General features: G+C 42.1%; 1 protein-coding gene across 7 annotated transcripts in view; it reads left to right on the top strand.

The window, feature by feature from the left end:
• The window catches only part of TEX2 (testis expressed 2), a 92,986-nt gene that overhangs the window by 45,317 nt on the left and 24,809 nt on the right, over nt 1–22,860 (top strand). For all 7 annotated transcript variants that reach the window (XR_008997419.1, XR_005027632.2, XR_005027629.2 and 4 more), the window contains 4 exons: nt 8,356–8,556; nt 9,531–9,870; nt 11,128–11,375; nt 21,109–21,255. Coding sequence is in view for 4 of the 7 variants with exons in the window: in XM_036899945.2 (XP_036755840.2) it covers nt 8,356–8,556; nt 9,531–9,870; nt 11,128–11,375; nt 21,109–21,255 (936 nt within the window). In the remaining 3 variants the exon portion in view is untranslated. The remainder of the gene's footprint in view (nt 1–8,355; nt 8,557–9,530; nt 9,871–11,127; nt 11,376–21,108; nt 21,256–22,860) is intronic.

Here is a 22,860-nt window from a genome sequence, read left to right as displayed (position 1 = left end):
CCAGAATGACATGTGAAGACGCGAAAGCCAGGGGGAAGACCAGAATGTTAGGAGAAGCTAATGTGATTTAAAGCATGGCAGTCTGGGTAAGTGAGCTCAAGGCAGGGCCTCGCACCTGCAGAGCCCAGGGGCATCATTTACAGCAACAACCCGTGGGGATTACCTTCCAGGGCTTTCATTTTGGGTTCCCTGAGCGGACCGGGGAAGGAACAGGTTTGGGCATGGGGAGAATGAGGGATTTGGAATCAGCCTCTTGTGCTTGGAATGTTTGTTTGGCTGGGCATTCTTACCCAAGTTGGATGTTCCTTCTCTGAGAGTGTACTTGTCACTTGACCAGGAGTATGCTTAATTCAGTGCCTTCCTGCACACTGACCTTGCCACATGTCTGTGATGATAAGCCTCCTGAAGATTTCATAAAGTTCTTGGATTTCTGTTTGTATGACTCATGCAGTTTTGAATTATAGTCATGAGCAAATTATCTCTGACTTAAAAACCGCTTGCTTAATGCAGCAGTAGGCTGTGCAAGTGACCTCGAAGCAGGCCATTGGAAAGGTGTGGATGATACGCTCTTGGTGTTTCCCTTCCCTTGTGGACTTAAAAAATTCTTGCTGGTGTCTTTGAGCAGCATTTATTTTGAATGTTGAGTACTTGCTTGAGGCTATCATTCATAGTATGAATTCTATAAATATGTAGATCTGTTTTTCATGGTAAATCAAATTTGTATCTAAAGCTCTGTAAAGTTGAGTAGACTGTTCATGCCATAGTCTTTAAGTCCATGATCTAAGATACCATGTTTTAAGTGTGACTCTGGTTCTAAACCATTATTAATACATCAAAAAGGGCTTAAGCCTGGCAAAGAGGAAAATCTTGCTTATGTTTTAATTTTGTGGACAAAAGAAAAGTAATTATCTTTTTGTCTGCTTCAGAGATGATTTTCAGCAGCAAGTCCTAACTCTGTTCTTAGGGTTAGTATTTGCTCCTCCTAATTTAGGAATGAGGCAGGGGATCTGAGTGACAGGCAGCCTCAAATGCCCACACAGCCATGTGACAGCAGGGTGTCAGCTCAGGCATCTCTCACACTGACGTTAGGGAGCCTCATCACCTCCTTGGGCCAAAGGGCTGGCGCTTTTGTCTGGTCAGCTCAGCATCAAGCTGACCAAGAGAGCTTTGGCCTTGACCTCCTGATTGGCACTGTAACTGCAAGTGAGCACAGTAGTAGTTCTTCCAGACTCTATTATTTTGCAAAAGGTTAATTGTAGCTTTTAATCTTTCCAAGTATTAAATGAGTCCCTTTATAGATTGTGGTTTGTACTTTCAGCCAGATATGGCTTCTAAATCTAGCAGAGAATTGAAGAGAATCCCTGACCTTTTACAGACAGGATCACAGGACGAGTCTGTGGGCTGGACAGCTGCAGCCCAGCTGACTGTAGTCACTGTCTCCCAGCGGGTGCACTGTCTCCATTTTAACAGTTCCAGCTTCAGAAAGAAATAAGGCTTGTTTGAGTTGCTTTAGGGTGGGTTGAGAGCATCTCTAGTTTTTTAGTTGAGCTGTTGAAATGGAATGAGTTGCTAGCTATATGCTATATGTCTTTATACCCACTCCCATGTTCCAGAACAAAATTAAGTTGTAGAAATATCCTACTTGGTAAGAAATTCAGGGTGAAGAATTGTGGACCAGCTGAGCAGTGGACAGTTAGACACTGTATGGGGAACAGGGTGAAGGCCTTGGAGTTGCTATACGGCTCTCAAGATTTGGTATTTAACCAGTTAGGTCTGGAAGTTCCAGGGAGTTGGTCAAGTCCTATAAAAAATTAAACAACTGATAGTATCAAAAGGAAATTTGGGTTTGCATTGGGAAATTGCTTTCTGCAAAGGCAGCCTGGTCTCATGTCAGTAGGTGCATTGGGACTGAATCGGGGGACTCAGAAAGAGTTATGCCTGGTCATCTTTGGCCTGAGCCTCCCAGAAGCCAGTCAGCATCCTGGATGCCTGACTGATGTGGGTCAAGTAGCAGTACCTCTGAGTATCTCAAGGTTTGCTGTCAAAGAGTGTAATGTTCTGGAAAGAGCCCTACATGGGAGTCAGGAAGCATGGGCTCCAGTCACAGCACTTACCTCTCTCTGCTATAGATAAGAAGTAGCTAATTTAGTCTCTGCCTGGGAAACCTTTAACATTTTTTACTCTTAAGGTTCTTTCTGAGGTTACTTATTTTCTTGTTCTGTGCTATTTTGTGCAATTATGATTTGGTTTTCTCCTTGGGAACAGTGTCTAGGTTTCCTACTTTAAGGTAACTTCTGCATCTCCCTGCATTTAGTAGGACCTTGGCTCTTCCTTTGCTTCTCTCCTGTTATGCAGCTAGAACTATACTTACAAGCTGTGAAGAACACACTAGCCTGTCCTATTTACTTGTGCTTTACAGGCAGATTTTATTTAACCTTCCAGGCACCCTTTGAATTAGACTACATTCATGTATTCAGCCAACAAACTGTTGTTAAACAGGCAGTGATAAGAGGACAGCAACAGAGACCTGAACCTCAGTGATGAGAACTTCCTGGGAGAAGCGTCATCTTCGCTGTGGCCTGAGGGACAACTAGCCAGAATGAAGGTGGGCTACGCCGCGGAAGTAAGATAGGAGCCTGGGCCTCAGAGTTCAGCTAGACTTGACTTAAGGCTCAGATTTGCCACCCTTTAGAACTCTCTTCCCTTCTTAACCATTCTCTAGGCAAAGGACTTAGCCTCTCTTAGCACTTTCTTCCTTGGTAAAATTGTAGGGAATTGCAGAAATAAAGGAGACAATGCACCTGCAGGGCCTGGGTCATAATATGAACTGTGTCAGCTAGTATTATAAATATTAATATTAGTGTTTTTTAAATCATGTGTGTAAGGTTTGTTCCTTTTACTATATGTAACTTATGCCTCAAATTTGTTTGCATGGAGTCATTATGGCTTGAGCAGAGTGTGTGGTGGGAATCTGGGAGGCATGCAGCTGGGAAGTAAGCCATGACGGACCCTTTCACAGGTGGGAAAACTGAGGGTTTAAGGACAAGCATCATGCACATGGCAGTTAGTAAGTGGTGAAGCCAGCTTTGGAACCCACGTGTGTCAGACTGAGCAATTATGCTAATGTTTGGGGTTGGTTTCAGTGCCTGTGTATTGACTAGCAGTCTTTCATGTACTCAAGTATGATCAAGGGTTGGGCCTCACTTAAGCTAACAAATGTTCACAAATAGACATGCAATACAAATCCGGATTCATGGGTTGCATTTATTTGTTTTTTGGCAGCTGTAGACTTAACCTCTGATAGGTAATTAACACAAAGGAAAGAAAATGGTAGTGCTGGAAGGAAGAAATGTGAAGATGAAAGGGGAGGAGAAACCACGGGTGCCTCTGTGTTTGGAGCACAGCTGCTGGTGGCTGTAAAAGGATGGGGGTTGGGAGGAGGGTCAAACCAGGCCTGACTGGAAGCAGGGATCTTGGGCTCCTAAGGGATTTCTCAAGGGAGGGCATCTCAAATTCCCTTCCTAGGCCTACTCCTGCCTCTCTCCTCTGTCTCCTCGAGAGGGGCAGGTAGGGGCTTTGTGGTTTTGAACCATACAAGATTTGAAACCCTCTTCTCTCTTTCACATTCCTCTGAATCAGGTTGTTCTAGTATTTCTGCAACTTGGCAGGTGGTAGAGGGTGACCTGTATCTGTCAGAGCTGTCAGCAAAGGATAAGCACGTATCATCACAGAACCGTAGCCATGCAGGCAGATACTGGCTACCGCAGGCCAGCAAGAACTTTGTAGATGACTGGCTCTCCCGCACGGGTAGAAGCTCAGGCTGCTGGGTCGAGAGTTTGGATTTGTGGCTAAAAACTGACTCCCTGAAGCGCTATGAAAATGGTCATTCTTATTAACCAGGTATAAGAATTGTTGTTGAACCAGTAATTGAGCAGTTTGTTAAACTAGTGCAAAGAACTGGTCTTCATCCAAGTGACCGTGTAAACAGAGACGCTGATGTGGTGCTTATATCTCAACACACATGCTTGTGTGTCTTGTCTTTTCTACTAAAAATCAAAGGAATAAGCTAAAAACTTAACTGGAAGTTTGGTTGTAAATTGAGTACCTTTTAATGATGTTATAGAACTATAAGGGTTTTGAAAAATTTTTGCCTTCTAGCTAGATTACTTTTATTCTTATTCCTGAGTTTTTAATACTGCATGTTAGCTTTTTAAAGACTTTTTGAATTTCTAAAGTAGATTATTTCATCTGGAGATTCCTTAGATTCTCTTCTCTCATTTAATTATATAAATCAACTAGTAAAACAGCGCAAAACTGTGTGTTGAAAGTGTCCGCAGGAGGAGAGGATTTGCACTATTCTGGTTGAGCCAGGTATCTAGGTCTGAGAAGAATCGGACGTGCACCTCTAATTCAGTACTGCTGGCTACATGTGGCCATTGAGTGCTTGAACTGTAGCTAGTTCAAGAGCACAACTGAGATGTGGTCTAAGTTTTTTACAATGCCCATAGAATTTTGAAGACTTAGTACAAAACAAAGCATGTAAAATGTCATTAATAATTTTTAATATTTATTACATGTAGAAAGGGTACTATTTTGGATATATTGAGTTAATAAAATACATTATTAAAACCAATTTCACCTGCTTTTTTCTTTTTTAATATGGCAACTAGACAATTTAAAGTTACATATTTTCATGATGTACATTTATGACTCACATTATATTTCCATTGGATAGTGCTTCCCTGGATAAGGCTGCATGTTCTGACTTAGGAAAGACAAAATGAAAGCAATTAGGAAAAAAACTTTTTATTCCTAAATTTCTCTTATTCATGTCTAGTCTCAGGAGTTTTGAAAGGGAAAAAAATCTCTGCAGCTCATATTTCTCTGTTTCTGAGAGATTGTCTGATTACCCGAGAATAGCTTTATAATACAGTGCTTGTCTTTTTCCCCCTTCAGCCTCTCTAGTCTGGTGGTGACTGGATGATAACTATAACTCTGAATGTTTGGCCAAAATTCTGGTGCCATGTTAATTCTGTTGCCTTTTTTACATGTCTTCTATGATCTTACATAGCTGGAAATGAATGAAAAATTTTATATGAAGGTATTATTATGTGAATGTTTGTCTTATATCAAAGTATGATTAGTATAATTCAGGATAGTCATTCAGTAAAGGTTGAGTATCTCAGCTAAGAAGTTATAATGGGCCCACAGAGGTATCACACACGCTCTATACCTCAGGAAGCCTCTTCTCTAGCCAGGAGATGGACTCTCAGAGTGAAATGACTCAAGAAGAGCAATCCCAGGTGGGGACCATACAGCCAGATGGCTCATACATGATATTGATTAGCAAGTTGTAGTTTTAATCTCATAGTCAATCCGTGACCCTAGGGAATTCTTAGAGACCAGCCCCTCTATCCCTCCTTCCATGGAGTCTTCTTGGTTTTAGTAGCTCTGCAAGTCAACATAACCTGGCTTTGAGCATGGCTCTTGAGCAGCCCAGAAAAATTAAATATGCTTCAAGTTTTGTTTTAAGCTAGTTGCCTTTAGAAGTTTAGGCCTAATAAACTTGTTACATGTAAGAAAGTATGTTCTGCAACCAAATTGGATAAAAAGAAAATGGATTATATACCAGGAGATCGTTAGTGAAAATGTTTGTTTAAAGCACTTAAGCCAAACATTGTTTAAAAAGGCAAATAAGTGCATTTATAAAAAACTACCCAACAAAAATAGACAGGATGCATATTTTTTTATAGTGTACTTGAACATTCACCAGGTAGACCATATTCTGGGCCATAAAACAAACTGTAACAAATTTAAAAGACTTAATTATAGAAAGCATGTTTTCTGACCATATGGAATTAAACTAAAAAAATAATGAAAACATCTAGAAAATGCCCAAATATTTGGAAGTCAAACAACACACTTCTAAGTAGCCCTTGGGTCCAAAGATAGTAATAAGGGAAAGTAGAAAACATTTTCAATCAAATGAAATTAAAAATATAACATATCAGTAATTGTAGCTGACACAATGCTTAGAGGGAAATTAATAACTAAATGCTTAAATTAGAAAAGAAGAAAGGTTTGAAAGAAACAAATTACTGATGTCAGTATCAAGAGGACATCACTACAGACTGTACAGACATTAAAAGAATAATAGGGAAATACTACAGACAACTTGATGACTAGAAATTGGACAAATTTCTTGTAAGACACAAACTACCAAGGTCACTCAAGAAGAAATAGATAATCTGAATAGTTCAACAGCAATTAAAGAAATGGAATATATAATTTAAAACCTTTCTACAAAGAAAATTCCAGGCCCAGATGGCTTCACTGGCAATTTATCAAATCTTTAAGGAAGAAATAACAATTCTACACAAACTTCCAGAAAACAGGACAAGAAATACTTCCCAACTCATTTTTATGAGGTTAACTAGTATTAGAAGACATATTAAGAAAATTATATACCTATTTCCCTTATGAACTTGGACATATGAACAGAGTATTAGCAAATCAAATTCTGCAGTGTATGAAAAGAATAATAATAGTTACATGCTCATAAACTGGCTCTCTTGGTTGGGGATGGGGAGCCCTCTTTGTACTCTTCACTGGTTTCCATAGTGTGAAAACTCCCACAGAGGTCAGTTGTAAGCTACCAACGTGAGGTCCCTGATGACCATGGAGTTGGATAGAGACGTGTAGAATCAGCTTTCATGAGCCATTATAATCCAGCTTCAGCCCATCGTGACCAATACATAATTTTCCTAAGAGTGCAAGACTGGTTCAACATTTGAAAATCAATGAATGTACTTCACTATAATAACAGACTAAGGAAAAAGACAAAATACTTAGTTCTACATTTAGCAAAGTTAACCTACCCAAACTAATGCTCTGAAATACAGTCCACTTCAGGCCCCACTGTGCCCTGTATTGCCTGTCCCTTTCTTCACTTCCATTGCTGTGGTCATTGTTGTTTCTTTACAAATATTTAGATTACACCCTCTTCCCATGGCCACTGCTTGCTTATTCAACATTTCTTAATAGATGCAGTGACTCACTGGGAGGAGGGAGTGATACTACAAACTCAGACAAAAAACACTGAGGTATATAAATCTGTGTAATTAGCTCATAAATGTCACACACACAGACCATGACAAAGAAGTATGTGTGTCTATTTTTACTTCCTTAACACATTCAGGATACTCTTTTCTCTTTTACAGTTACTCTAGTGGGGCCATAGGATGGTAAAATGAAAACCGGATTCTTTGCTGGTTTGGGAGCAGCCATGGGTCAAGAATCCTGTCCTTTTTTAAATCTTCCTATCAACTGATATGTTACTTGGCATGTTAATGAGACTCAGTGTATGTTTCGATGAATGGATAAATGAATAAAAGATAATTCTGAGGATTCCTTACTTGCAGAGGCTCTCAGTTGAAGACTTAATGTGAAACTCAAATGCTCACCCCAGAAATGCTGTTCCTTGGAAGGGATAATCTCAACTCTAGTATAGTGATCTTTAGTATCTCTGCTTGTTAAAAGACATTAATAAAATGAGGGATGTGGGAAAATATCAATTAAAATTCCTTAACTTCTTTTAAAGAGGTCTGGGCCACCTATAGCATATGAAAAAGTGCTGTGGGGCGGGTAGAATATTAAATGATGAGTATTGATTATAGCTACAAGATTAGCTTTGCAGTTTTATGGTGCATTAGGCTTTTGTGTCTTGTCCATACCATTTAATGTGTGTGCTCTTTAAAAAAATCAATATATAAGTGCATTTGTGTTAATGGGTGGGGAGAGACCTGGAACACAGTTTCAACTCAAGTTACTATTTCTCTTTGAATTTTGACATTGTTGATCATATGTGTGATTTATTTAATGGTTAATTTTTGCTTTACTATGTGATTTCAGTGAGATAGAAATGGAGTGGTGAGTGTTCTCTGAGTCCTGGAATGGTAGCCTGAGTTGACGAAGTCTGTGAAATTCAGTTTGTTTGCAGGTAGGCTAAGAAGAGGGTGTGTTTGGCTAATTTAAGGCCAGACCCAGTTCAGGATTACTCACCCCCGGAGGAGCAGGCAGACAGACTTGCTTAATTTAAATGAACAAAACTTTTGAGTTTCCTGATTTGTTTGGCAGGAAGAAAGAACCTTTAAAAAACATACCAAATTCCTCCTCAGCACCGATTCTGCTTCAAGCTGAGCACTTGTCTCAACAGCCTCTAGTCATCAATAATCGACACTTGTGTAATAGTCAAGTTTGGTTTCAGTCTCTGGACTACCACAGTGATCTTCATTTTTATACTGAATGAGATTTGTGTTTATTCTAATTTCACTAATGGAAGTTTTTCTCCATCAGGGATGGATGAATGAGATTTACAACTATGATCCAGAAACTTACCATGCAACTTTGACACATTCAGTCTTTGTTCGGCTTGAGGGTGGGACTTTAAGACTTTCAAAGCCTAATAAAAATATATCCAGGAGAGCAAGCTATAATGAAACAAAACCAGAGGTCACCTACATCAGCCAGAAAATCTATGACCTCTCAGACAGTAAGGTGAGTCCAGCTTATTTTAGAAGCTTCCATAAAAGAAAAGCATTTGGAATCTTGGTTGCTTTACTGCATTTTTTTTCCCCTTCAATAGTGTGTGTGTTTAAAGTATTAGTATATAATTTAGAGCACCTTTCATACATTAATGTGTACACTAATAACCTCAGCATGTTTTTAAATGCACGTTCTAATTCAGCAACTCTGAGTCGGGGCTGAGAGTCTGTTGTTTTGAGTTCCCAGGTGATCCCATTGCAGCTGGTCTGTGGACCACACTTTGAACAGCAAGAATGTAGCACATTCTTCTGCCTTTGAGAATTAATTTTTTTCAGTCAAATGAAAAACTATCTGTAGTGGTGCTAGGGTATTAACTAATGACATCTGTGTAAATGTGAAAATTATAGATACACAAAATAACTGCATTTTGATGAAGTATTATATGCTTCTGTTTTTGAGAAATGTAAATTATGTTATTCCAATATGCTATAGGTTCTCTGTACTTCTGATAACTTATGTGAGTGATCTTTATGTTCCCCCAAATAAACAGAAGTATTTAAAATAGTTTTTACATAAATTTATTCTTGATGATAGACATTAGCTTCCCATCTAGATCTAGTTTGATAATTTTTTTTTCTCAGCTTCAGTTTTACCTAGGGTTATTAAACGCAGTTGATAAGTAAATTTAATTGATGATAATCTGCTAAACAATTACTTACTACTGTTACATGAAAACTATACATATTTTTAACTCTTGCAAAAATCTTAACCATTTGCTTTCTGGAATGATTTTGAAGAATAATAGGTTATTTCTAAAAATTTATTCCAGTTTCTATCATTGTGTTATAGACAGGTGGTAATTATTTTACATTCATCATCTTAGTCAAAAGATTATAAAGTTTACATTTGTGCTTTGCATAGTATTAATGCACAGTGTAGCCAATTCTTAATTTAGTGTGTAAATCATCATTTCTCTGTCTCTGTAGATTTATCTTGTACCTAAAAGTTTGGCTCGAAAGCGAATCTGGAATAAAAAGTACCCTATTTGTATCGAGCTTGGTCGACAAGATGACTTTATGTCTAAGGCCCAGACTGATAAAGAGACCTCTGAAGAAAAACCACCAGCTGAGAGAGAGCTGGGAGGGGAGGACCCTAAGAAGCTGTCTCATCCTCCTGAGGGAACAAGAGCTGGCCAGCGAGATCAGATACTGTATCTTTTTGGGAGAACTGGCAGAGAAAAAGAGGAGTGGTTTAGGAGATTTATTCTGGCATCTAAGCTGAAGTCAGAACTCAAGAAGCCACCTGGTGTCTCTGGAAGTAAACCAGGTAAGGACGTGTGTGCCAAATGCTCGTGTATTTTTAAAGGGCCTATAGGAGAATTAAGAGAGACTCCCAGGTAGGAAGGAAGGATGCCCACCCTGAATTGATGACTCTCTGCCACCTAAGATTTGTTCTCATGAATCTTTTGCCTTTTAGGTTGATCACTGCAGCCCCTTTTCCTGAATCATTTAACCAGTGATGGGACCACTTGCAGATGCATGTTTTTTGCCTTTGCTGGTACCTTAGGATTGTATTAATGTTTACATATTGTGACTCCTCTGAGAAAAGAAGCAACAGGAGAATCCTAGTTAAAATATGAAGGTGGGTAAGTCAGGGAGATAGTTCAAGCTAGTGCTCTCAGGCTCCTGGCCCTCAATAGATTCTCCAAGCCTGAGATGCCATAGACATGCAGAATCCTCTGGCCTCCCGGCTTGCTTCATTTGCACAGATAACCATGCACCACTGCTCATTTCCTGTCCCTCTGCCCCATATATTCCAATTCGCTGAATCTCTCACTGTTCTCCAAACATACTATGCCCTGTCATTGCTTTTTGCATATGCTATTCCCTCTACTGGGAATGCTCTTCCCCATCCCGGGCTAGGAAAATGCCTACTAGTTCTTCAAGAAGCAGCCCAGAGGTCACTACCTATGAAAGTCAGTACTGGGGTAAGTGCCTTTTGGATCTCATGGGCACGTGCGCAGAGGCTGTCACCCCCCTTCTTTCTGCCCTGAAAGCTCTTTAGTGCTGCTTCAGTTACAGTACTTATTAGAGAAACTTGTGATTTATTTGCCTAAGTGCCTGAGTTCAAGGGCAGGGATTATGTCTTATTCTTTTTAATGTGAAATTGGCCCAGTGAAAGTGCTTGGTGAACAATTTGTTGAGTGGAAGATGGCATGTTTGGTATTGCCATGAGCTGTGAATGAAAAATTAACTTTCTGCCCACTTTCCATTTGTGTTAATCCTATATTGGACCCTAAGACATCAGGAAGAAAGACAAAGGTACCTTACAGAGATGTTTTTCATGGCTCCCATTACTCTGAACTGTCTTGGAAAGGGATAAAAGCTGCTCTAAAAATTATCTATCATTAGAGTGCAAGGTCTTTTTCAGGGTGGGAAATAACCTTATAAATATTTTTTAAACAGTCATTTGATAGCATTTTAGCTGCTTTTCAGCTTAACCCAGTGGAGTCTGTTCTGCGTTCCATGTACTTGGCAGTCATTTTCTCCATCCGTATTAACAGTCATCACCTCTTGGCTCCAGGGGTTTTGTCCTCACACAGCAGACACAGCAGTCCCTCGGGGCACCTGGCCCACAGCCGCAGCAGCAGCAAAGGCAGCGTGGAGGAAGTGATGTCCCAGCCAAAGCAGAAGGAGCTCGTGGGCGGTGTGCGGCAGAAGATGCTTCTGGACTACAGCGTGTACATGGCCAGATGTATCCCCCAAGAAAACCAAAGCCCCCAAAGGAGCCCTGTCCAGAGCGCTGAGAGCAGCCCCACGGCTGGGAAGAAGGTGAAGTTGGCTGCCTGGGCTGGGCCTTTTCTGTTCTACTTCAACTCATTTCTTCATACATAAGCACTTTGTGTCTTGTGTACCAGACCCTGTTCTGGGCACTGGGGACACAGTGATGCACAGGACAACTAAGGGCCTTACCCTCACGGAGCTTGCACTCTAATCAGGGAGACAAAACATCAGGTGGTGATAAGAATTAAAGCCAAATAAAGGACAAGGGGAAGTGGCCAGAACTGCTATTTTAGGTCGGTGGTCAAGGAGGACCTCTTTGAGGAGGTGACATTTGGTCAGAGACCTGAGTCATGTCTCAGTGAGCCATGGGACATGTGTGAGAGGAGTGTTCTGGGGGACCAGCAAGTGCAAAGGCCCTGAAGCAGGGATGTGGTTGGAGTATTCAGGGAACGTCAGAGGCCAGGGTGGGTGACAGTGAGCAAGGGACAGAGAGGCAGAGCCTCATGGGATCAGTTCCAAGAGGGATGGAAAGCCCTGGAAGAGTTTTGAGCAGGGAGTAATGTTGATCTGATTTATGCAGAATTGGTGGTAAGAGGAAAAGACTGTGTGGGAAACAATTCAGGCAGTGGAGTGCGGATCTGAGGTCAAGGTTGTAACCGCAGGTGGTGAGAGGGGCAGTGTTTGGGATATGTGCTGGAGGGGAGCTGGCTGGGTTTGCCCATGGGGCTGATGTGGGGCTTGAGTGAACCAGAAGAGTCAAAGGTTGCTCCCTAGCTTTTGACCTGAGCAACCGGGTGATCGCTAGAGAAGCTGACAGTCATAAGTAATAGAGGTCTGGTTCCTCAATAACCATTTTATTCTCCAGTCCTCCACTCCTCAGCTCTGTCCAGATGTCAAGCGCATCATTCCCAAAGTGTAACAAGCTGGACATTGACTCAAGATCATCTGTGACAAGATAACTAATATAAGCTGCCATATGCCAGATTCTGTTAGGAACCGTAATATAATTACTCTCATCCCTTGAATAGTCTTACAAACTAGATGGTATTCTCTCCATTTTGTAGATGGAGAAACTGAGGTTCCCAGAAGTTAAATAGTTTAATTTCACAGTTACTAAGTGATGGAGTAGGCAAAACCTGATCTGAGGTGCGAAGCCCTTGGCTGCCAAGACTGCCGTTTGGCAGGTGACCCTCAGCTGGGCTTGACCTAAGGCCTCCTGCCACTACCCCAACCAGTGAGCACGAAGCCTGTGCTTTTCATGTTCAGTTATTAAAGTGTTTGACCTATTATAGTGACCGTATTTCTGTTCTTAATGGGAAGCATTTGATGCCTTCCTCTTTGTGCCTGTAGCCAGTCATTGGTCTTTGTTCAGCTTCAGTGAGGAAGAGGCCCCTGAGCCCTCACCCAATCTACTTTATCAAGGTAAAAAAAGGCCATGTGCTGGCCCCTGACCCACACTGCCTCTACCCTCCAGCCTGTGTTACCAGCTGGAGTGGGAGGTAGACCTCCTTTTAGTCCAATGGGGAAATATAATGGTCTTCTAGAAATGGCCTCTTCACTACCAGTGATGAATCCTCCTCCCCAAAATTCCCTTTCTCCCTGGGCTGTCCTCAGCATCAGGGAAATCAGAAAGAGAATTGTATACTAATGTAAGTAAATTATCTAAGAAAATGCTTTCTTCTTAAGATAGTTCCTTATTTCAAAAACAAAACAAAATGTTTTAGAACATTGCTTCCTCAGTGCATGTTACATGTGCTTGCATCTGTATTCACCAGGGTCTGTGGAAGCCCCAGGCGGGCCTGGAAGGCCCTGGTGGCACCCAGCCCAGCCCCTCCAGCCAGTGTTACAGTCGGTGGGGAAGTGCTCTAGTGTAAACCTTCTTTATGGGTACTTGGCACTTACCTCTTGAAGCACCAAAACCTTTTTTCCTCTTCTAAGTCTGATGAAAATCTTTTAAAAGCACATTGACTTCCTGGCTCCCTTAGGCATAACAGGCAGGGATGATTTAATCTTTTCTTGACAATTTAGAGGCTCAGTACAAGCGGAAATTCAGGCCTGTTGTCGTCACTGAAGGGCAGCTGAGGTCAGAAGCCTTTCACCCTGGTTGGAGCCGTCCTGGGCTGCAGACTCTGTAGCATTTTCTCTTGGTTGGCAGTTGGCTGGTGTTGGAATGTGTCCTTCTAGCTGCTTTTCCTTGAGCACTTATCCCACCCCCAACCTTAATTTAATGATTTGAATCTGCATGTACTAGGAAACACAGAGCCAGGACTGTGTGAATGCAAGCAATTCTCTTTGAAGGGGCCTTTGAAAAAAGCCCATGAGTTTTGGTGCTGGGCTCCCACATCCACTTGGCCTGCTTGAAACATGAGTGGGCCGTGTACTGGCTCTCAGGGGAGGTCTGGTAGTTCAGATGGTCTTGAATAAGGCAGAGGTGTGTGTTTTAGTTATCTATTATGGCATAAAAATAGCCCCAAAGTGGTGCCTTAATAACATTCATTTTGCTCACAAATTTGTAATTTGACCAGACTTAGCATTGAAGGCCTCTCTCTGTTCCAGTGTCAGCGGGGGAGGCTGGCCTGGGGGCTGGAGGGTCTGCATCCAAGGTGATTCACTTGCATGGCTGGCAAGTAGATGCTGATTGTTGGCTGGGAGCTCAGTTAGAGCTGAGGGCTGAAAGCCTTAGCTCTTCTCCACATGGCCTGGGTTTCCTTCTACGTGGTGACTGAGTTCCAAGGGCATGTGTTCCTAGAGTTGGTGGATGTTGTATTCCCTATCCCTTCTATTCCTCCATGCCATTCCCACTCACCCCCTGTAGTAAACCAATCTCCTTAGCCTCTGGTTTCTCCTTTCTGGGTTGAGATTCCCTTTTGTCATACTCAAAGAGTAGTATACTATGAATACTCTTGCACATTGCTTTTTCACTTAGCAGTACCTTCTGGAAATCATTCCACATCAGTTCATAGATACTTCCCCTCCTCTCGTTTTTAAACAGCTGCAAAGTACTTACTCCACTATGCAAATGTTCTATAGTATATCCAGTCTCTTTCTTATATGGGCATATAGGTTGTTGCCAATATTTTGCAGTTACAAACAATGCTGCAATGAATAACTTTGTGTATGTGTATTTTTGTGTTGTTGGGGGCATATCTTCAAGATGAAATCTTAGAAGTCGGATTGTTAAATCAGAAGGTAAATGCACAGGTGATTTTGTTAGATATTGCCAAATTCCCTTTCATATGTGTTGCTCCCGTATTCCTTCCCACCAGTAATAAGAGCCTGTTCTTCCAGTATCACCAAATGTGGACCCTTTGCATGTGGTCATTATGCTCATCCCTCCTGCCAAAGACTGGGCCAGGTTATTTCTTAGGGTCCCCATTGCCTCTGATAATTGTGAATCCAAGAGGAACTCAAAGGGCTCAAGAAACACTAAGGAACCTTTGACATCTCTTAAAGTTACACTGTCACATCATCAGTGTTAGCCCCCACCCAGATGCCACCCCTTCCTTCCTGTTTCATAGAAGGAGCTTGGGACAAAGACCAGCTTTTGCCCCAGCCTGTACCCTCCCACCCCCACCCTGCTACTGCCTCATATAGACTGTGATCAAACATCTCTTATCCTGAGGACTCTGGATCTAATGGCAACTTCCACACGCTTGACTTCCCCTTTCACATGTTGCCTAATGCTCAGCTAGGTCAGGAGGTGAATGGGGCCACTGGTGCTCAGGAGCCAAGGCAATGTTAAAACACCCAGTGATATAATTAGTAAATAAAGATTAGATTTGTGTTAAACAATGCTAAAACACTTTGGTGGTTATTCCTACCCATAATAATTAAAAACATGTTCAGGGTATTCCACATATTGAAACCAATTTGGAGCTCAAAATCTGAATTGTGAAATATCACTGTTTTTGGAGGCAGGGCCTGGTTCTCCAGATATTTTGTGGTTAGTGGCCAGTCACTGAGCCTCGGCTTCCCCTCATGACCCTGCTTTTTCTACAACGACAGGCTGTGCAAGCCTCTGTGGGCTCCATGCCCCTGGGATCTTGGCGCTGTTTTCTCTCTTCTGAGGCAGCTTACCCTGTAGCATAGTGGGAGAGACCATGAGGCTGGCTGAGGAGGCCCAGGGTTTTACTCTCTTGTCAAGAGAGTGTGCTTGGCTTGAGGAGGAGATTTAAGTAATAATTCAGAAAACAAGAAAATAAGGAAGCTCTCTTTTTAAAAATGTCTGCAGGTGCCACCCCTGGTGTGGGTACTTCAGGAAGGGAGACCCCACAGGCTGCCTGGCAGATTTTCTCAGGGGTGTGAGGCTGGGGAGGCTGCTAAGTCTGCGTGCCTTGAAGTGACCTGCGTGGAAGAGAGGACTATCAGAGGGGCGGTGGCGTGCCTGTCCTTTAGGCAAAGGCTCCAGTGTTCAGATCACGTCAAGCACTTCCATGCTCCTTTTCAATGGAAGATTTTAAGAAATGTTTAAAGATAATGGAGGCCACCCCAGGTTGGAGAGTCCTGTCTTCATAATTACTAGTTTTCACACTAATTATCTTGTCACCTATAAACTGGTTCAAACAAGATATTACTCCCTGTTTGGTGTTATCAGGAGGTGAAAACCCTACAAAGCAAATAGGAATCAAGCAGAAACCAGGACATCTTAATTAGCAGAGTGGTTTTCCAAGGTTTCCCCTTTTCCCCTCTCAAAGACACCTTTTCACATCTTTGAAAGTAGAGTTGGAAAGTGCTTATACAGTAAATTTTTTTAAATGAAGCCATATATCCAATTTAAAAATAACTTTTAGGTAGAATACAGACAAGAGTGCCAAGACAATTCATTGGGGAAAGAACAGTCTTTTCAATAAATGATGCTTAAACAACTAGAAGAATGAAGTTGAACCCTTACCTCACACCATATACAAAAGTTAACTCAGAATGGATCGTAGACCTCAATATGAGAGCTGAAACTATAAAATTCTTAGAAGTAAATAGGAGTAAATCTTTGAATTTGGGTTAGGTAGAGCCTTCATGGATAAGACACCAAGAGTATATGCAACCAAAGGAAAAATAAATAAAACTTTATCAAAAATAAAAACTTGTACTGTAAACAGTACCATTAAAGAAGTGAAAAGACAGTTCACAGAATGAGAGAAAATACTTACAAATCATATTTCTGATAAAAGTCTAATACCTAGAATATATAAAGAACTCATAACAAAAAGGTAAATAACCCAATTAAGAAATGGGCAAAGAGCCCAAATACACATTTTTCCAAAGACGTTACACAAATGGCCAGTAAGTGTATGAAAAGCTACTCAGTCTTTAGCCATCAGGGAAATATGAATCAAATCAAAATGAGATACCATTTCATAACCACTAGGATGGCTAGAATAAAAAAGATAATAAATAAAACTGGAATGTCTGTACATTGCTGGTGGGGACATAATATGATGCAGTTGCTGTGGAAGACAGAATGGTAGTTCCTCAAATGGTAAATAGAGTTACATGATTCAGCCGTTCCTCTCTTAGGTATGTGCCCAAGATAAATGAAAACCTATGTCCACACACAAAAACTTACAAAGATGTTCATAGCAGTATTATTCACAGTAGCCAAAAGTGGTAAACAACTGAAATGCCCATCAGTTGATGAATGGATGAAGTGTGATATATACATAGAATAAGTATATCATTCTGCAATAGAAAGGAATAAACATTGAAAACTTGCTTAGTGAAAGAAGCCATTTACAGAAGAACAAATATTGTATGATTCCATTTATACCAAATATGAAATGTCCAAAATAGACAAATTCACTGAGACAAACAGGTGGTTTGTTGCCTCAGGCTGGTGGGGGGAGAGGGGTAGGTAGGGCAGGGGTCAGAGTTGGGGAAAATGGGGAGTGATTGCTAATAGCTACAGGGTTTCTTTTAGAGTATTTTCATTAAAAATACTCTAAAATTGATTGTGGCAGTACCTTTACAACTCTGAAGATACTGAAAAGCACTGATTGTATTCTTTAAATGGGTGAATTATATGGTATTTATTTCTTAATAAAGCAGAAAAAAAAGATAAAAGCCATGTTAGTTTTTTGGGAAAAAACCCCAATTTTTAAAAAAAATTCTGTATTAAAAGTATATATACATTGAAAAGAGACTAGAAGGAAATACAGTAAAAAGTTTTAAATAATTTTATCTGGATAGTGGGGTTAAGGGTGTTTTTTACAATGAATGTGCATTGCTTCTGTAATCAGGGAAGCAACTAACAGACCTCGGGGAAGGGTCTCCTGTTGTGCCTTCTCCTGGACCAAGCAGCCCTTCGTGAGACTCCCTGCACGGACTGTGTGTGACCAAGCCTTAGGAGCAGAGGCACTAAACGCTCTTGGGCAGCAAAAAAGCTGGGCTGGTCTCCTGGCCATTTTTAATAGGAAAGGTTGTACCATAGAATTACGTAAATGTATATTACTTTACTTTGGATGTCAGTTTTTAATAAAATATATCCCAAAAGTTACTCAGTTATGATAGCCTTCAGCTCTGGACTATTAAACTCTCCAAACTGGTTTTTTTTTTTTGGAAGCTATTTTTAGAGAGTTACCCTTTCTAAATATACATATATAGTTGATGGTGAAATGAATATTCTTCTCACATTCTTTCCTGCAGCCAAATGGCAATATTAGGAAATGTATGCCCATTTACTCTTTAAGCTCTTAAATCTTTAGGACATTCATTGGAAGTGAGTTCTTTCTAGGAGCCTGGCGAATCCAGATGCAGTTCATAAAGCTGCTTTGATGCACTGTCAGTGTTCTGCTGCCCTTGGACTTTCCTTTGCTCCCGGTGAGTCTGTAGAGGGAAGCCTGCAGAAGGAACCTGTTGAAAAGAAAAAACGACCTGCTTGTCAGTTATTTCAGAAATTTGTTTCCACATCATAGGCCTTTGGCTTGAACATTAATTGTGAAATAGCCTTTGTCTCTTGCTATTTTGTGCTAAACCTGTTTCCTGTGAATAACTAGGGTTGTAAAGAAAGGTTATTAAAGGGCAGACTCTCCCATTTGAGAGGGGAATGAGTAGCTTACTCTCTCATGTAGCCTGGAGATCTAAGACTTGCCGTGCCCCATGTGGGCAGCACCTTGGCACTGCCTGAGCACCCCAGGGAGGAGGGCATTGTCCTTGGATGTGTGTTTACTCAGAAGTCTGTAGGGAGAATCTGATGTGACTCAGAGACAGTAACCTCAGAAAAGCTGGACAAGGTGTTCTTGGGGTGGGGTGCAGATGTTCAAGCAGAGAAAAGTGATTCCACAAAACATGCAACTTGCGGCATGACAGAGAGCTTGCCGATCACGCCTTCCACTCTTCGGTCCAGGACCTGATGTTAGAAATGTCTTCGTTAGTATCAAAAGACATTATAGCACTAGAAAAGCACAGATAGAATACTCTACAGCCATTAAAATGAGTGCGGTAGAACCATATCTTCTGAACTGGAATAAACAGCATGCTTATTTTTATTTTTTTATTTTTTTATTTTTTATTTTTTTATTTTTTTTATTATTATTATTTTTTAAGATAATTATTTTTTATTGAAGGGTAGTTGACACACAGTATTACATTACATTAGTTTCAGGTGTACAACACAGTGATTCAACATTTATATACATGATAATTCTAAGTACCAGCTATCACCATACCAAGTTGTTACAATATTTTGACTATATTCCTTATGCTATACATTACATCCCGGTTGCTTATTTATTTTACAATTGGAAGTGTGTACTTTTTCTTGGTTGTTGTTGTTAGGGCATCTCTCATATTTATTGATCAAATGGTTGTTAACAACAATAAAATTCTGTATAGGGGAGTCAATGCTCAATGCACAATCATTAATCCACCCCAAGCCTAATTTTCGTCAGTCTCCAATCTTCTGAAGCATAACGAACAAGTTCTTACATGGAGAACAAATTCTTACATAGTGAATAAGTTACATGGTGAACAGTACAAGGGCAGTCATCACAGAAACTTTTGGTTTTGCTCATGCATTATGAACTATAAACAGTCAGTTCAAAAATGAATACACATTTGATTTTTATACTTGATTTATATGTGGATACCACATTTCTCTCTTTATTATTTTTAATAAGATGCTGAAGTGGTAGGTAGATACAACATAAAGGTAGAAAACATAGTTTAGTGTTGTAAGAGAGCAAATGTAGATGATCAGGTGTGTGCCTGTAGAAGCATGCTTATTTTTAAACCAGAGTGATTTTTTAAAATGAGACTCACCAACATTTACAAGGGAGACCTTAGAAAACACCTAAATTTGAAGGGCTTCTAGAACATAAAATCTCCTTATGCAATAACATTAGATTGAAAAGTGCCAGTGAGACCCCAGACCCTCAAAGAGAGAGATGGCTCATGCTCTGACAAGGTGAGTGGGCAGGTGGATGCTGGGCAGTCCACTAGGCCCAGTGCAAGCTTGGTGACTGGGTCACCTGGTCAGACCCTCAGATCTCCAGGCTTCACAAAAATCACACATAGGTCCATGCCATAGACTTTGGAGTACTCACAAGTCATTACCAAAGCACCAAGCCACCTGTACACTCTGTCCCTGGCCTCAGTACACAGCTGCTCACCACCGATGGCACTGGCGTGAACACATGCATACAGAACATGGAGGCAGTGAGGGTGGCTGGTGTGTGTTGTGGCAGCAGACCACCCGTGAGGGCAAGACCGGGGAAGAGAAAGGGTGAACGATTTACAGATTACTCATTACTAGTTCTTTTGTTGGTCTTTGCTTTCCAGGCTAATTGCTTCTGTAAGGCTATAGTCTAATTAGAGACCTCAGCATAGGGCAGTGTCTGTCACACCAGGGCCAGTCACACCCTGTCCTCCCTCCCACAGGACAGAGCAGGTGGCTCTGAGGCTGTGTTGATAAACAAGGGGCCTCAGGAAACTGAGTGGTTCCAAGTTTGTGTCCTTGTCCCTAAGATAGAAAAGTAAAAGTTCTGTCTTTAGCTGGGGTGTTGTGAGCCCCAATTGAGGGAACCTGGTAAGGATCTTACCCGAGGGCCCACGGACAGCAGCAGGGACAGCAACGGTGACTGAGCGTTCCCTGCGCCGACCAGCCCGCTCCACCCTCAGTGGGTATCACGTGCTTCTCCCTTCTTCGCCTCTACCACGTCCTCTCCAGGCAAGAGTCCACGGTCTCAGTAATCAGCCTGGGGAACTGGAGACCAGCCCAAGTTTGCTCCCCTGCCTTGCACGGTTGCCATGACCGATGTTTTAGATGGATTGTATCCAGTGGAGGTGAGGCCCCAGTGTTTCACTTGTCCCCTTGCCCAGGAGTATCATAAGCTCACAGGAATCGGGCTGAATGTCAGGGACCTGGGCATTGGGAACCTAGGGGGTTGCGGGGTGAGGGCCAGCCCGACAACTACACGTCCAGGGAGCCTCAGCCGGAAGAAAGGCGCACAGACATTTGACGAGATGTGCCATTGATTCTGAATGTTGGAATCAAGCTAATTTGGGGGGGGGCAGGGCAATTGGCTGAGCCACTCGTATGAAAGAGCTAGTTCACAGAAAGATGGGCTGAAAAATAACATAGACAAAGGGAAGTTCTTACCCGCGATGGTGGCATTGTTTCTTCCTTTTCTGTTCACTGACATATGTGGGACTTGGAATTTATAGGGAAGGAATGCAGCTCCAAGGGTCACCGTCTCTGCAGCGGACCATCAGTGACCTCATAAAAATAAGCACCTGTCTTGCTTTCCAGTTGCATTCTAGCTAATTTTGGTCGCTTCTCTTTTGCCAGCTGCCGGAGGCACCACCCACTGAGGAGGAAGAACAGGAAGCCTGGGTGAACGCCTTGCTTGGAAGACTGTTTTGGGACTTCTTAGGAGAGAAATACTGGTCTGATCTGGTATCTAAGAAAATCCAAATGAAACTCAGCAAAATAAAGGTATTGCTTACCACACAAGAGACTTCCCAAATTCTTCACATTTCTTAATTTCTGAAAGTTTTGTACCATTATATCCTAAGTGAATAATAACTTGGCTTAAAGTATGTAACATGTGAGAGTCGTACGTCCTTATCACACAGCGTATCTGGTCTGTGACCTTAACCAGAGACTAACAGCATCTGGGGACTTAGTCCCTCCTTCCTTTTCCCTTGTGTTGCCCTCATTGTTATCCACTCTAGTGATAATCCAGAACTTGGCTTGGGGAAATGTGAGCCTTTGTCACTGGTATGCTGAGTAGACTTCTGTTGTCTTTAAGTTGGTTAGGAAGCTGAATTGTATTTCCATAGTCCCCCTACCCCCGCACCGAGCCAGCCTCCCATCGAGGTCGCACAGTAAACGCTGAGGACAATGCCAGATATGAAAACCTCCTTCCCAAGTCTTGCTCCCTCGCAAAGCCAGGAAAGTTAGCCTTGTACTCTAAATGTGTCTGTGTTTGACTGTTACTTCTGGCCAGATGGTATTTTATTTTGGGCTCACTCTGCTGAAGAGACAGTCCTGATGCTGATCTAGGCCCACCTGGAAATGAATTTAAACTGCGTAAGTATTCCTCACAATTGCCACCAAATGACTCATTTATACCACCTTTGCCAACCAAGAGACATTATTTAAGTTACTCATAAGTAAGTTTTAGTTACTAAGAAGCAAGACCCAGTGAAGGCCCAGCCAAGGAAGGGTCACTTTGGTCCCCAAATTTGCACTGAGAGGTCGCAGTCAGCAGCTTAAGCCAGTGGATCTTTTGGGTCATAGATACCTTTGAGAAGCAGAAACATATGGATCCTCTCTCTAGAAAAATGCAGTGACACGGAATCTTGTTCCTAACGTTAGGGTTCAAGGGCTCAAGGTCAGGAAATGGGGAGCTAAGGTAAAATCACAGTGGAAGGGAAGTGAGGGCAAAGAGGAGCTTTGGTTTGATCCTGTCATTCCTTTGAGTAACAGACCAGTCCTTCTCTGACTCAGTGAAGCTCTGGCAAGTTCTGTCTGCTGGTCGCAGGCTGTGCCGTTCCTCCCCTAGCCCACGATGAAGAGGAGAGGCTGCTTCCAGAGCCAGAAGGGTGGATTTGGAGGCAGAATTCAGGGCATGGGTTTGGGGGTTTGGGAGGGCTCTGCTGACAAGGGTCAGCCTGTTTGTGTTCTTCAGGTGGGTTGAGGGTTGACCCCTCTCTGCTCACCAGGTCCATGGGGGGGCAGGGGGCAGCACTGACCCTCCTGTGTTGGCATTAATGGTCAGCGGCTAACCTGGAGCCGCTCAACCTCTCCCACTTTTTGGAAAATATTGGAGGGCTTGAGTTCCTAGGTGAAGGCCCTTGGGCAGGACTGGCTGTCCTCTTTTCCTCGAGGCTGTCACGGGCCCTTCCCTGAGCAGGTGCGCTGCAGGCCCTGGCAGTGTGTGTGACAGAAAGCAGGGCATGCCTGGACTCCAGACAGGACACCGCTCTCCCTGTTACCCACACCTGAGAACAGAGCAGACTTGGAGGGGGCAGTGACCCACACATCTCTCTAGGGTGGGAAGTCCATGGAGCCTGTGCCCCTGGTGGACAATGCTCG

The sequence above is a fragment of the Manis pentadactyla genome, chromosome 4, assembly GCF_030020395.1.
Source record: "Manis pentadactyla isolate mManPen7 chromosome 4, mManPen7.hap1, whole genome shotgun sequence".
Lineage (NCBI taxonomy): Eukaryota > Metazoa > Chordata > Mammalia > Pholidota > Manidae > Manis > Manis pentadactyla.
Note: the sequence above shows the minus strand (reverse complement) of the source record. Positions and strands in the feature narration are given on the sequence as shown.